Raw genomic sequence first — 15,222 nt, forward strand, 5'->3', positions numbered from 1 at the left:
AGAAACTCAATCAAGTTAGAAGAATTACTGTGTACGCGTTCGCATGATTCAGTTTTATCTTATCGTTTTCTCATTAAAACGAAATTTCTCCTAGGTTCTACGTTACACCTAGACTGCTTGTTGATAGTGTTATTAATTAAGTTTCCTGGACTTTTTAAATATGTGACATGTTTCCATACACAATTACTGCGACCCAGACAGTATTTCAATAAGAGATAGTTTGGTTCAGAGCAACATGTTATTCGTGTAATTATTACAAGACGTCCATCACAATTGACTGTGCGAAAGCTGACATAACAAGCGGTTTTTGGGGTGGCGCTATTCGCTGCAACGCTATCAGTTATTGAAGTTAGTATCTTCGTTTTGTTGCTAGCTTCGCTGGGCTTAGCATTGGTTTGCCTAATTCAGTGTGGCAGATAATTAGAGTTATGGCGAACGAAGTTAACTACGCTCCTCCTTCTAACTGCCTTCGATTGTTCTAAACACATCTTGAAAAAACAATCTCGATCTCAGTCACACTAACATAGTTACGCTTAAATCTGCTGCTTTCAATGCACTTCGCTCATCATTTGCTACACTCGTAAGTCCAGATGGCTGGAAGTCAACCGTTCAACTGTTGTCCGTTGTTATATAGCTTCATACAAAAAGATGACCTAAACTTGGCCTCGAAACCTAAATCACATTAGTTCAATGTGAGCTCTATATAATGAAAATACACAGCTGATTCTTGTTTTTACGTTAACGTTTGCTGTCAAAATTTCCTGTGGCCGTATTGAGAAGGTTGAGCAAGAGGTTCGAAAAGAACGTTGGAAAGATACGTATTGATCGCATCACAGGTCTGCTGACATCGTCACAATCAAATACGGCATGACGAAATGAGCAAGTTAATCAAATTTATCCGTTTAGTAGCAAACCCAAACAACAAGAGGGTACAAGGAATAATGTCTCGAAGCTGGTGCTGTCACACGTGTGTAATCTGCTTAGTTGATCACACACGTATAGTAAATACGCCTTTCTTTTTTTAAAATCGCCATTGAAGAACGGTAATTTTTCCGCGAGCCATCGTTGAAATATCAAGAACAGCGAAAATACAGTCATTGATGTACCAGGATCGAAATTGTTTCATCCATCCTATCCACGATCCCATAGTTACATATCATTAGAGTAGGACACAAGTATGATTCCCGGGAGTGGGGATATTACGATAATCGCGAGCTCATCAGCCGTCGTACGGCAACGATTGTTCTTACCGCTCATCGGCTCGATAATACACACACTAACAAATGAATACGAATATACCGGTTAAAGAAGGGGCAACCAATGTAGGACCAGTTAGGTAGGTAGGTGGTCGATAGATGAACTTTGCCTAACTTCGAGCAGATCCTCCTAATATTTTTCAGCAGCTCGAAAAATTTGAATAGCTCAAGCTGCGTATCGTTAGCAATAGATTTTTGGTAAATATTTACATCAAAATTTTGTCATTCTCTATATGTAAAAATCAAAGGCTAAAGCGCAGGTAGAATTCATTGAAAAATGATAAAATAGCCAGGCCTTAGGAGGCTTTCAACTAAACAGCTTGTTACTTGTGCAATCGCACTAAGAAGTTGAACAAAACGAGCGGAAAGGCTGCACATAAACCTTTCAACCGAACGAATACAAAAAAAGAACCAACAGTGCGTTTAAGGTAATAGTTTCCTTTGTAATCTTCAATTTCCCTCTGTTTATTCTTCAAATGATCTTACTAGTGAAGCACTGTTCTTTTGCTATTAATAGCGTTAATTTTCAGTGCGTCTCACTACTGCTTTCAGCTTAAGTATTTATTGAGAAACTTAATTACTGAGTGTTTGTTTTTAGCAATAAATGATTTTATTGGATCTAAACTAATTTTCTGACGAGACGCAATCAGATTATAGTCGAAGATAGTTAGGTAAGTTGTATCTGCCAGTAGTGGGGAACGTAAGTTATTTAAAAAGTTTCGATCTGCTTGATTACTTGGGACAACATAGTATACAGATTTCTGCTTAATTCTGCAGCAATCGTCAGTGAGGGGCTACACTTGGATTTCGGAATAAGCTTCAATTTGACAGCAGATAGTAAAATTTATCAAAGTCAGTTGCTTATAGAAAGGTGTGCACACAATCTGTGTGAACGAAACTAGCATTTATGAAAAAGTTCAATATGATTCTGGAAAAATTGCCACATTGTAGAATTAGCAGTGGTCTCAGGTCAGGTCCCTGCTAAACAAATATGTATTTAAAAGCACCTTAATTAGCGCACTCGTTCGAGGTGTACTAGAAAGTGCGAAATAATTAAGTCCCTTTTAGTTTATTGCAGTGGAGTAACAGAAAAGGCTTGTGACTCTGTTGCGATAATTATAAACTCCCTGGAACAGAAGCACATTTAGTGTTGCATATTCGTAAAGGCTTCCTCAAATGCTGTACGACGGCCGCTTATTTTCGTTATTTTATCCATAATAGGACCCCTCTGCTATGGTCTCCGTCACGCATAGATCCTCTTTTCGTTTTTTTTGCGAAACAAATGGCGAAAGATTTATCTGCGTGAATTAACGACCTCATTTTTTTACCACTCTCAAGATTCTAGACTCAATTAGTCAGTATCTTAAGTATACCGTACGTATCGATAGCTAGAATAGTTGGTGCACCATCTGGACCAGACGACTCCCAATTATATTAAAGCGGTTTTACTGTATAAGTAGCTTAGTCTTCATTACATATGTCTTTCAAAAAACTAAAGTGAGGATGCCGATTTAATTCTGGGAAGATATTTTTAAATAGTGTATAAATTATATGACTTACTCTGGTTCCGGTGTTCCCTCGGCTTCGCATTCCAGCACGAAAGGTTTATCGGTTTCGTCCTGGCTTTGGGCTACCTGAAACAGCTGTTCGTGGTCGGGCTGCTTAATCATCATTGGAGGATGCGGTACCTGTGCTTGCACCTCGATACGCTCTACCGTTGTCAACAGCAGCAGTAAAGGGGCAATACCCACGGTGAGGACGTTGGAAATCGTTATTGTAGGTGACATTTTTCAAGAACTGTTTCAGTCAGGTAGGTGTGAACTATTTAGCGACCCTGCAAAAATATCAAAGCAAAAGGATGCGTTCAGTATTGCCGCATTTCACGAGCGAGACAAATTCGTTCTACCACATAATAATGTTAGCGAAAATAATAACAACATCTTATTGTACTAAAAAGGGGGGACCCTGCCTCATATTTACGGATCCGCTTTTGTCAAAGTAAATAACAACCGCGACAAAGGAAAAACTTTTTATTCGATTTGACCCTTCTATATACCGATAGTTGCGCTTGATACTATCATCGAGTAGAATCAGTACATCCTTCGCACTGCGTTGCCATGGTGGGCGTAAATATGCAGCCATCACTAGTTCAAATCTCAGCGTTGGGAAGTGGTCACCGTTTCGCTTCGTAGGTCTTTGAGGCAAAAATTAGATACGTCCGAGAAGATCCGTCTAAAACAATGTCGTATAGCTTAACTGCCGGACATGAAAAAATGTCGTTGAAGCTTCCCCCGTTGTTGCTCTGCAGCATTCCTTGCGTCCGCCACCACTTGTTCCTCTCTGGCTAGTATTAATATTAAAAGGGTATCTTCCACGCGTGGTATTAATTTGAATTGGCCTTTCCTATATTCGGATAGAGGAAGTGTTATTAGGTAGCAGATCGCTGTATAACGAGTTTCAGTACTCAAAGCATAGAGCATACACCCAACGATATGCAGGCACGCATAACGCGGCGTACAAACGGGCGGTTGTCTTCTTTGCGTAAACAGAAGCATCCCGCTACTAAGAAGTTGATCGCCACCACGATTATTGCGCACTGCTCTTCCTTTCATCACTTTATACACACTTCCCTCTAAACTATACATATGTAAAGTTGGAAGAACATTTGTCGTTAAAAACTGCCACCCGTCACACCGGTAGAGCCTAGGATGACCAGTGAGGAGGTGAACTAATCAATGGGGTTCTTGCTACCCTATATGAACAGGAGAGAGCAAATAAAAATTCTGAAACGTATTATATATACCATTTAGCAACTTGAGTGTCCTTTCTGCTAGTTCGAAGTTGAAAACTTCAACCATTAATTGCTGTGAAATGCCAATGTATTGCCTTCCTAAGGAGATAACGAATTATTGCGTATATACATAAAAGTAAATAAGGTTTATCAAAGCATCACATCTGACGCTTTACTCCAGACCCGTTGGATCAGGCATTGAGTTACGCAGCCAATAGTTGAATAGGAAATACGCGTTGCGTAGGAAATTTATTTAACGCGACTAATGTCAACAGTAGCATTTATCAAGGCGTTTTTATTTTTAGTTGTACAGTCGGTGCTTCATCAAATAGCTCAGCTTTCGAGCTTTATTGAAGAGCATTAAAGCGAGACATCTTTAAGCAATTTTCGACCAATGAAAACGATGTTATTCTACTTTACACTGCTATGTTACATGTCGATGAAGAAGTCGGCGGAACTTTTCCAAATGCTAATAAATGATGTGATATTTTGACGTATATTGTGATATCGCCTCTTGTATTTATAACTTTCGCTACGTTTTGAAGCATGTCTCTGATTACTAAGGTCTCTGATACTTTTTTGTTGTCTCAGCAACGAGTGGAGGCTTTGCTACATATTAGTGACTCTTCCAGGAAGATCTAGGACGTTTGTTACTTGCTGTCTTTCCCAAACCCGTGATTTTACGAATTTCGAGGTGATTATGGGATTGAAGTCTGTCGAATCAGTCATGGCAGTACCTGAACGTCCTTGGCAGCGAGCAACCTGAGGATATTCCAAGCTCTGTGAGAAGACGCCACATCGTAAATGAAGACAAAGTCACCGCCAGAATTTTGCTCTCGATAAGTATTCACTGTGCGAAAGGTATCATTCCAATGGGTCTGCCAGAAACCATAGACTACATTACAGCTTTTGATGGATGTTAGTTTTGGGCACGGCGCAACTTTCGGAAAATCGTTCGTCGAGGCATGCTGGGCCTTTTTCAGAGATTTCAAAATGAGATTTGTCTGCGAAAGCGACTTTTCTCCATTTTCAACAATCCCGTTTATGATCTAGTTTGCTTAGTGGAAATAGGCCTGCTGCTTTTAAGCCTGGCCTTTACGTCGCTGGCAACGTGTCATTTTGGACACAGCGAGTCCATGGTCTTTTAATCTGCTCTGGAGGACAGTGTACGAGCGGAACCTATCATTCTAAACTCGTAAATAATTACACGGTCCTCCCGCTTCTTAGTACACCTTTTCTGAATCCTGTTATCGATTTTGCTGGGCGACAACGGGAGGTTTTCTTTCGATTTGTTAGCAACGTTGGCGACTGGATGCTGGTAAAAAGTAAATATTTTAGCGTCATGTACATTTGTTTTGAGGAAGGGGTTAGTTAATGTGTATTTTCTACAGCTCAGTCACATCATTTCCACTTCCCATTCCCACTTTACGTATGGAAACACGCAGAATTACCAGAAACCAGCCTAATCAGTCAGGCTGATTTAAACACGACCACTTATTTGTTGCACGTCGACTACATTCGCTCTAGACGACCGAATGCAACGCGCCGACGGTACGTGAACAAAGCATTAACACGAAACGTGAATGCTGGACTCTCACTGAAATCCGGTTACAGCACGCTAGTACGCCTCCGGTCGTTGAATATGTCACTTTTACACCTCCATGGTTGGGGCTCTTCTCCCACCGTGAAACGAACTCCGCCTAGGGGCGGATTCGAACCTAGACCACAACGTGTCCCTAAGATTTGCACGCAGACACGTTACCCACTAAGCTACCAGGAGGGCAAGGAATTCTACTTATTATCACATCGTTTACCATTACTTTAAAAACGTCTGCCGATTTCTCGATCGACATATGACGTACCAGTGGTGTAGTAGAGTAATGGCGCTTTCGTAAATCAAAAACCATTCAAAATATCTCGCTTTAGCATTCGAAAATTAATTTTAAAGCTTCAAACAGTTTATTTAACCACCGCGTATAGTTGCTTAATTTAGTTACACGCTTTTTGTATTTTTATTTGAATATATAAAGCCTCTTGCTAGCAGCGGCATAGGAGCTTAGGGCAATGTGATGCATACAACCAATTCCCGAGTGCTACATCATCCTAAAATATACTAAAATAACGCAATCACAATGCGATTGGTTGATTTATTTATCACGCAAGAACGTAGACAAATTCAGCTGTCGAAATTCTCATACGGTCAATTACTGGCCACATTGATGGTAACTAAACCATATTGAGTATTGGGCATTTCTTAAGTAGATCCCTTACGGGTGCCACACGCCTTTTGTGTACATAAAAAGTATACGAGTTAGTTGACACGCCTGCTCTAGTAAGCAGATCTCCCGAGCCTAACTTTTCAAGATACTCTAAAAAAAAAGGACTGCTAATAAAAGATGTTAGACATCTGTGACTTCACGCCAAGCCAAAAAGCATGATTGACCATCATTAGAACAGCGGGTCATATATCTCATTAGGTGCTTAAAATCCGTAACTTAACAGGGCTATAGATTCAATTAATTCTAAGAATGTTTCCAGACGCGAGTCTTCTATTGAGGTCTTGGTTAAAAATTTTAGGTTGTGAGCAACCTCGACCTACACAAGAATCCGCAGCGAAAGATGTTTTGTTGTGTACGGTATTTCTGTAAATGTACAGTTGTTTTATTTAGTCAGTTTTATCTCAACGTGGCCGTTGTCATTGACTAATATCACCGTAGATGTAACAATAGAAGGTTTTGCCACGGGTTAATGCGAAACACGACGAAAACGAATGATGAAAAGACGGGAACCACTGATAGTTTAAACACCTGCCTCAGACACTGCATCGGTCACATATAAAATACGAAGCAAATGTAACAACGGCAAGGACGACAGCCGCATTTAGTTGGGGTGGAACGATCGCGTGCCAATACAGTTTGGCTGACAGAATGCACTAGTAAATAACTAATCGTGTATAGTAATCCTTTGCTTTCATCCTTGAGTCCCTGTGATAGCCACTGGATATAATCTACAATGATTTTCTTCTGGAGCAGGCGGCTGGTTTTACAACAGTTTCAAAAGGTTAGGTAATCGATTGATTTCGAACGAACATTGCACATCTATGTATTAGCATTGTTGATTTCGTAAGTACGAGTTAAACTCCTTTCACCATCTCTGACGTAGCTTAATACGTTCACGTCACTTCTTTCCCTGTTCGGTTCAAGGTTTATTTTGGCAACAATCAGCTTTCTCACAAAGAGCCACATTGTATAAACCGGCTCTGTTTGCTGCACTAAGCTCAGAAAGGAGGCAGGAACACCAGCCCACCGATTTCATACACATGTATACATATGTAAATAGGCTGGAGATAGCACTCTCAGTGGCATGAGGTCAAGAAATCTAGGGGTAGATACGGCCAGCTGTCTCGAGAAAACTTCACTTGAGCCATGCACGGATTCGAGCTACACAGAGAACTCGAGGCAGTCGTTCGGGTTCATGCATTGCACCCAAAGGAACGCAACTTCGTTCACTCTGTCCCTCTGATAAAGCTTTACATTCATGTTCTTTGATGCGTACTTATCATTGCATCAAGCTCACTGCAAGTGTTTCACTCATTGTTTGATTACGTTCACACGAAGGAGACTATTCGGAACGTGAACCGCTTAAGCTCCGACCCATATCGATGTCGCCACGTCTGATTCCTTCAAGCTAAGCGGTTCACAGACACTCGTTGTTCCTGGTGTACAATGGCGAATTGAATTTATTTCCCGGCTTTCTAAGGCGTTGCCACATTAACACAGATGTGCTTTTTAAGAAAATCCAAGTAGGATTGATATTTTATGTGTTATTAGGTTTTTATATTTTAGTATTTCTGAGAGGGCCTAAGGAAGTCACCATAGAAGCCCTACTATAAAATGTATATTTTCAGGTTGTTTTTTTTCAAATTGCAATTATCGCTTTGTCAAACGTTTGGAAAGATAGTAGGAAGACAACACGTCAGATGAACCGCCAAAGCTCTACACACATGTTGTTATGTGCCTCCTGTACTGAGGGGACTAGGACAAATCTTGGAAGAGTGTAATTTCTTATTGATTGAACGATGGCATATTTCTTTAGTAAACTATTTTTCAATTCCGCCAATGTAAAAAATAATTTAACTTCTAAAATTTCGCGGAAAATCTTGGGCAGACAGTCTTAAAGGCATCAATTAAACAATGGCCGCGAGAAAGTGTGTTCGTGCGATGGCATTCTTTTCTCTGCGAAGGCTGCTTTACATGCTGAGATTCCTCAAAACAACACGCACATAACTGAAGATGGAACATGCACATACATTTTACGTTTGTTATGCACAAACAAGGGTCTGCCAACATCTACTTCACACGAGCTACTAAAATAGTTGTATATAGATGAGAGAGAAAGGGGCTATTACAAAATAAACTCACTTAATATCAGCAAGAATATGTATGAACTGGAATGTAAATAATAGATGTGGGGGTCTATAATAATAACAAGCATATGTTGGTGCGTTCAGCTGCCACGTCAGCTAGTGGGGCGCCGGTAAGCGCTAATAAAGGCCCGAATGGGTTCTACACAATCCCGACGATCGCTGTTTGGTTCGGTTAGCTAAACACCTCATATTGGCTGTGGGCACAAAGAAGCTGTGTTTCGCCTGTCGAGAAAACGGGTTGCTCGCAGGAAGTCAGAAGTCAAAAAAGAAAGACATCCTGCCGCGATAGGGGTGCCTAACCCAAGGCTGCATCGGCAGAATAAACATTCTATTCTTTTGTTTAAGTGACGCACTGGCTAGGAGACGTTCCTTTTCATTCGTTCTCCAAGAAAATTCTTTTTCTTTCCCTATTCAGGTGAAGCTCGTGCTTTCGACTAATAACGGTTAAGCCTGACCATGAAAAGCCGCCAGCTTTTTTGCTCCGTTTTTTGACCCGTTCTAATAAGACATTCGGAAGCAAGCAGTTTTTCTATGAAGTGGTTTACCGCAATTACTATACTACTCATACCTGAAGTAATAAAAGTATAATAACGCTGGGATCGCGCTTTCGCGCTAAGTAGCTGTTTCTATGTTATTTCCAACTTTCTATTATACATAAAAGAAACATGCATTTCGACGACGCACTCTAAAGGAACGTCGTTATGAACAGTTCCCCGCATTTTAATATCGCAGAAACTGATTTTTACCACTCCAACAGGTTATGCTCTGTGCGTCACTTTTTGTGCTTTCGTTTGGAGAAACAGAAGGAGAGGCTGATTCAATCCCGCTATCACATGCAATCCTGTTTTTGTATTCCTTGAAAACAAAGCTGACATTGCACAAAAGACATTGGAAAATAAGCCAGCATAAACCTCCGATCAATTATCTTCCTAAACGGATATATGAGAAAAGCAACTTGAAGGAATTTCTTAGACTAATTATTTAGGTCCCATCATGTCCACTCCTCGTTCAAAGAAAAAGTATTCAGTTTAAGTAAACTGAATACTTCAAACGTTAACAATTGGCAGCGCCAACTTCCCGTTATATTTCAACAATGCTTGCCTTTTAGATTAATCTATCCCGTTCAATCTTAGCGAACTCGTCTACGTCTTTAACAAAAAATTATTGTTTTTAATCCACTTGCATAAACGATGGACGATACACACAATTCTTTATACTGGAAATTCAATTTAAATACAAGAAGCGTTTTTGTAATAATGCAGTATCCACTGACGATTTTATTACAGAATTATTATATATATACATATATATATATATATATAATGTTTATTATAGGGATTTTATTATGTCGTTATCGCAAAGAATTATTTGCAAAAAAAGGAGCTGTTGATTAGTTATTTTATTGGGTCTAATTAAGTGTTTTAATTGCATAATATCATTCGATTTTAGGCCAAGCCAGGGCTGCTCATTATTATAAGAGCTCCGGACTCAAACACTCAATATTATTAACTATTCTGACTACGATCCCTGATTTTAGTAAATAGAAAACCACCTACTCATATAATTTCTAAGGAGACTCTAACATACATATATATATTCCCCTACAGAAGCGAATCTCTATCGGTTCTTTCGTGTTGACTCGCTCTGAGTAAACAGAGACCAATACCTAGGAGAGTTAAGGGGAATCGGAAGCGGTAATATTTTAACGAAGGTTCCGTCATAAATAGGGGCTGGGCTAGCCTTTCTACCTTTATCGTATAAAATGATAGCACTTATTATGCTAACCTTACCAGGCCCATGCCTTCTGTTCTACGGTTGGTCAACACCGATCGGTAGCGATTATGGACAATCAGTAGCTTTAACACCTGAATTTGCCCTGCTTGTTTAATCTGCTTTGAAAGGATTTAACACCAACACTATACACAACAACATTACTTGTCTCACGCCAACAAAAGCTGAGAGCAAAATGTCGACAGAGACCTAAAATGGTACGCCGACATGGAAAATATTCATACAAATGGATACTTAGGCGTTGCCTCAGTTCTGCATCTGATGCTTTCTCCGATTGATTTACTTGAAAATAACGTTGGCGCCAGACGAATTAGAATACCGTATAATCATCACCCACAGAAACGATTTTGATTGAACGCCGAAAGAGTGGTTCTGGAAGGATCCGTAAAAATCGGATGCTGCAAAGGGCGGAGAATCGAGATTTACGTCAGCAGACGCTTTGAATGCGGCAGAGAATTTACGCATTGAAAAGTAATGATAATTACTATATCGCGTGTTTATGGGTGCTTAAATTGACTATGGCTCTAATTTGGTTAGCATGAGCGTGAAGCAGCGTTAGATCATCAGAAGCTAATGTGGCATACATGCCCAGAGTAATATGGACAACACTCCGCCACACACCGTTCATAAAATGAGTGCATCTATCGCACAATATATAATTATACTCATTCATTTTAAAGTAACGAACAATTAATACTTCATTTGAAATAAATGTAATTTTCATCTCATTCGTAGCTTGAAAACTGGGTTGAGAAAGATGTTGAAACACAGCACAAACTACAGCCAAAACAGTTCGCAATAAACGGCGTCTGTTCTAATCAATCAATGCATCATTCGCATTGCTTACGTGCGTGTGTGTATGTTAGAAAACGAGTTTGGCATAAATTAGTGAGAATGGCCCTAAATATATATAAAGGTACATACAAAAAAAAGCGTAACTTAAGAGTATACCAATTATATGACAGCGCGGAAACGTGTATTTAATGCTGAGTTAAGGTAGATCAAAATCAACATGAGAAGACATCACAGACACCTCACGTATTCAACTATATTTGTCTATTATCTATTCTTTCCCGTCCCAATCCCGCACTGTCTTCTTCTGTTTTCTATTTCCCATCCGCGATCGTTTAAGTACCACTAAAATTACCGGTCTAAGATGCCGCTCACAACGCGTCAGTGAGACGATATCATTTTCAACGATCCGAAGGATTATTTCTCCAAACGAATAAACAACGCACCAACTGAGACAAGTATAGTCAGTAAAAATTAACACTAGCGAGACTCTTGTGCGGTTCTCTTACGCCTTCTACTGCAACAAGCCCCGCTGGCATTCTCCTATAAAGCACATGAAACCCATTGCCCTTTATACTGCTCTATGCAACATACGAGCCATCTTCTTCCTATCAGATCGTCGTTGCCTAGGATCGTTTACGTACGCTAACCAATGCTCGGTGGGCTGGATATTGCGGCCAAGGCACAACATTTTAAGTTGCATATGAGTTTGGTGGCGTGAAAACCTAAATTGCTTACTTCGCGCTTTTAATAACGTTTATGTAAAGGTTGCTCAGATAGTACCATCTTTTATATATTTATCGTGTTGTCTAGTTACTATTTAGCTCAATCTATGTGAGCTTTCTGACGAGAAACTGCTATAACTGCCTATGCATCATATATTACTAATAGTGAAGAACAAAACTAAGTGTACTTAACGGACTATAGAGGACTATACGGGCCTGACATATCAGGACCCCCATATTTCGCTGCTAGTTTTTGAAAAACTAAAATATCGAGGAACGATATATATTTTTAATCTTGGGGAAGTTAATAGTAAAGAAATACAACATCATTTAAAGAAATTCAACAACGGAAACGCTTGCCTCAGTGACTTCGAGGTCTATTTGCAGTCAAGTAAACGATGGAAGTGAGTGTAACGCGAATCCGAAAATGTGCCAAATATACCAGAATGATAATCTCTTCTTTTTTGTTATGACAGGACGCTGCGTCACGGGATCTGGGTGAGAGCATGCGTGTCTAACCGTCATCTAAACAGAGCAGACGATACGGCTTTTAGCGGCCAATAATCACTGGGCACCAGACGCAAGAGGTACCTCTCTATCAGCCGGAAGTCGCAACTGCGTGCTTCGACCCCTTGGCGGCACAATCTCTTTTAACAATCAATGCCCATATCCAGTGATCAAATTTTTAAAACTAATCCAGGAACAGGCCTATGGACATAAAAGCACAATGATATATAATGTACAACGAAGTCAATATACGTACATACAATAATTTTTAAAAATGTTATATTTTTTCTGACTGCAACTCAAGGCGGAAAGGTACATGCATGCTCATGCATATTTAGTCTACCCCTAATTGCATTTAATCTTAGTTGGCATATTTGAGCTTTTTTTTTGTCCTCGAAACGTTGTCCGCCATTTTTCTATGCACTTATTGGACAAGCGATCGCTGCTAGCCAACGTATTTTGCTGCTCTCTACAAATGACAAGCTGTCTTCAACCGAAAAGAGGTTTCGGTTAGAACAGAAATAAAAGGAATTTCTACTAGAAAAACTTTGCATATTATTTTCGCCAAAAATTATCATCCTCATAAAATGTCATCTGAAAATCTAGTTCAGTTGCATCTTGTATAGAATTATCTATTCTCAGAACACTTGTTAAGTCATAAGCACGTATACAAACAATTACGTTACGTCGTTGTCGAAGAAAGCGAGTAACCAAATGAGATATATATCGTTTTGTATTTAACCCAAGTTTAGTATATATATATATATACATATATATGTACCTACTAAGCGTATTAAAAATTGATAATTGTTAATCTTGTCAGTGGCGTTATTAGTTGACATGCGTTTTCGTGCTACAGGGTCCACGAAAATTCATAAAATATCTCTTTACTTGTACTCTTTACGATTGAACAAAGTAAATAATAAAGGTTATGGACTGCGTATCTAGCTTACATAAGTGTCGCTATTAGACGTATGTTACCACTCGTGACTATTAATTTCTTTCGTATTGGGAAATTCGAGATTATTCTAGGTAAATCTTTCTTTGGAGGATCTAATGAGCTGGTGGCGCCGCGCTCAATAAACAGCGGCGTATTACAAGGCAAGTATACCAAACAGTTCCGAGTCAACGGAAAAACACTGCAAACCTTTTTCAGAAAGGCATTTCAGAAAGACTGATCCTTCCTAGGGACTCGAGGTATGTAGTGGCTAGCTTCTTCTCCTCCTATGGCGGATGCCATAAGATGCAATTAGTACTATCGTCATCTAAAAAGATCTTAATGACATTTTTAACGAGAGCTTTCAATATATATCTATAAAAAAGATATAGACACTGAAAAATTTCACACTTGTGACCAGCGTGATTCCCGAAGATGCTCATTTGTTGACATATTCCCAAGTTTGTCCGTTTAAGTGAAGTACATCCGACTCCGCCAACCAGCCAGCACGCCTAAACTTCATCATCTCGCCCTTTCGTGTGTTAATTTCCGGATGTGTATCTAAAAGGCCAAAATTAAGGACGCTTGTTGCAAGTAAAACCTGCTGCCATTATGTAACACAAGATTATCCATGCACGTAATGATTTTTACTAATGGCTGCTTGTATGTTATTCGTGATTGGAAGTCGGCGACTACCAACGCGGATTAATGGTGGACTGAGACCGTCATCCTACGCGAAATGGTTCGTTTGAATAATGAGTGGGTGCTCACCTATTTCGTCATAATCAGATGATAGAATGACCGAATTATTGTTCTATTGGATTGTAGTATGGGCTTGAAGAAGTTTAGTGACTTCATCCGGATTCCATACCAAGCCAACTTTTCAGGTACCTCACTTCGCAAGCTGGAATCAAATGCAGCCCGAAAATTTACATTGTATACTAACTATTTTTTCTTGAGAGGACTCTTTAAAAACCTTCGACGAACGTTAGCGAACCGATAAGGTGGACTGGTTCGACCGATATCCGTGGTACTTTTTTATAGTGAGAAAACGGAATAAGCCGATAGGCGGAATAGGCGATTTGCTATAATATCGTAGACATTAGCTATTTTTTGACAAGATGATGAGTTTTCCGCAGCTATAGGCGGGGATATACCTGGACTTGCCGTAGGAGACAAGCTTCTGGTTCCAATTCGTACCTGCACTATGCTTGTACTAATGTACGTCAAGGCCTTTGAACGACATATTAAATGTTCATCTCGGGATAGCTGAAACTAATTCACTTCTATAGTACCCTAGAGCTTTACTGCATAAATATTTGTGGTTCCATCAAGGTTCCAGCCTTAAGCTTTACGTTCACTATAAACGACTAGAGCTGCTCGGTGAGAAATGTGTTGTATGTTTCGATATCTGAGTTCTACCTTATACCCGTACCGGAATATCGTGAGAACCATTAGTTCTATACAATCTTGTCTCAACTTCTTCAACACGTGAATCCTTTTTCGCTTGTCCTCATGATAACTTGTATTCCATTTGGAATCATGGAATTAAAATCATTGCTCTCTTTTTGCTGAGATATAATCTCTACCTAGAATCTCGCTTTGATCAGGTTTGTTGTGAGTAATACATATGGTCATATTTTTTTATAAATTACACATGGTTGCCTTTACGGCGTGTGGGTTATATGTCTGATGCTCAATTGCGTAACCTATAGTGTAGTCTAATCTTGTCGTTTCAATCCTGATATTTGCAGATTCGAATTTAGCACGAGGAGCCGAAAGTCAAAAATGAGGGAAAAGAAACGTCAAATATGTGAAGCATACTATTAGTTTAACTTGTAATCGTATTGCGTATTAATCTATATGACGCACTTATCAACCAGCAAGCTGGTCATTGTTTCCTTCAATGATTGTACGCAACTCTTTACTTTGTTGTTGTTGTTGTTGTTGTTGTTGTTGCTGTTGTTGCTGCTGTTGCTGTTGTTGTTGCTGTTGTT

The 15,222-nt window shown here is 39.6% G+C and overlaps 1 protein-coding gene across 6 annotated transcripts in view; it reads right to left on the reverse strand.

Annotated features, from left to right (window-relative positions):
- Nrg (Neuroglian) overlaps positions 1-15,222 on the reverse strand; it is a 135,471-nt gene that overhangs the window by 27,650 nt on the left and 92,599 nt on the right. For 5 of the 6 annotated variants that reach the window (XM_086981050.1, XM_086981052.1, XM_086981053.1 and 2 more), the window contains one exon: positions 2,817-3,090. In XM_086981050.1, the coding sequence (XP_086837176.1) occupies positions 2,817-3,043 (227 nt within the window). In that variant the 5' untranslated portion in view covers positions 3,044-3,090. Of the gene's footprint in view, positions 1-2,816; positions 3,091-13,636; positions 13,750-15,222 lie in introns of those variants that run through there. The other variant, XM_086981055.1, reaches the window with a different exon arrangement.

This window comes from Varroa destructor, unplaced genomic scaffold, assembly GCF_002443255.2.
Source record: "Varroa destructor unplaced genomic scaffold, Vdes_3.0 BEIS01000002.1, whole genome shotgun sequence".
In the NCBI taxonomy this organism is placed as follows: Eukaryota; Metazoa; Arthropoda; class Arachnida; order Mesostigmata; family Varroidae; genus Varroa; species Varroa destructor.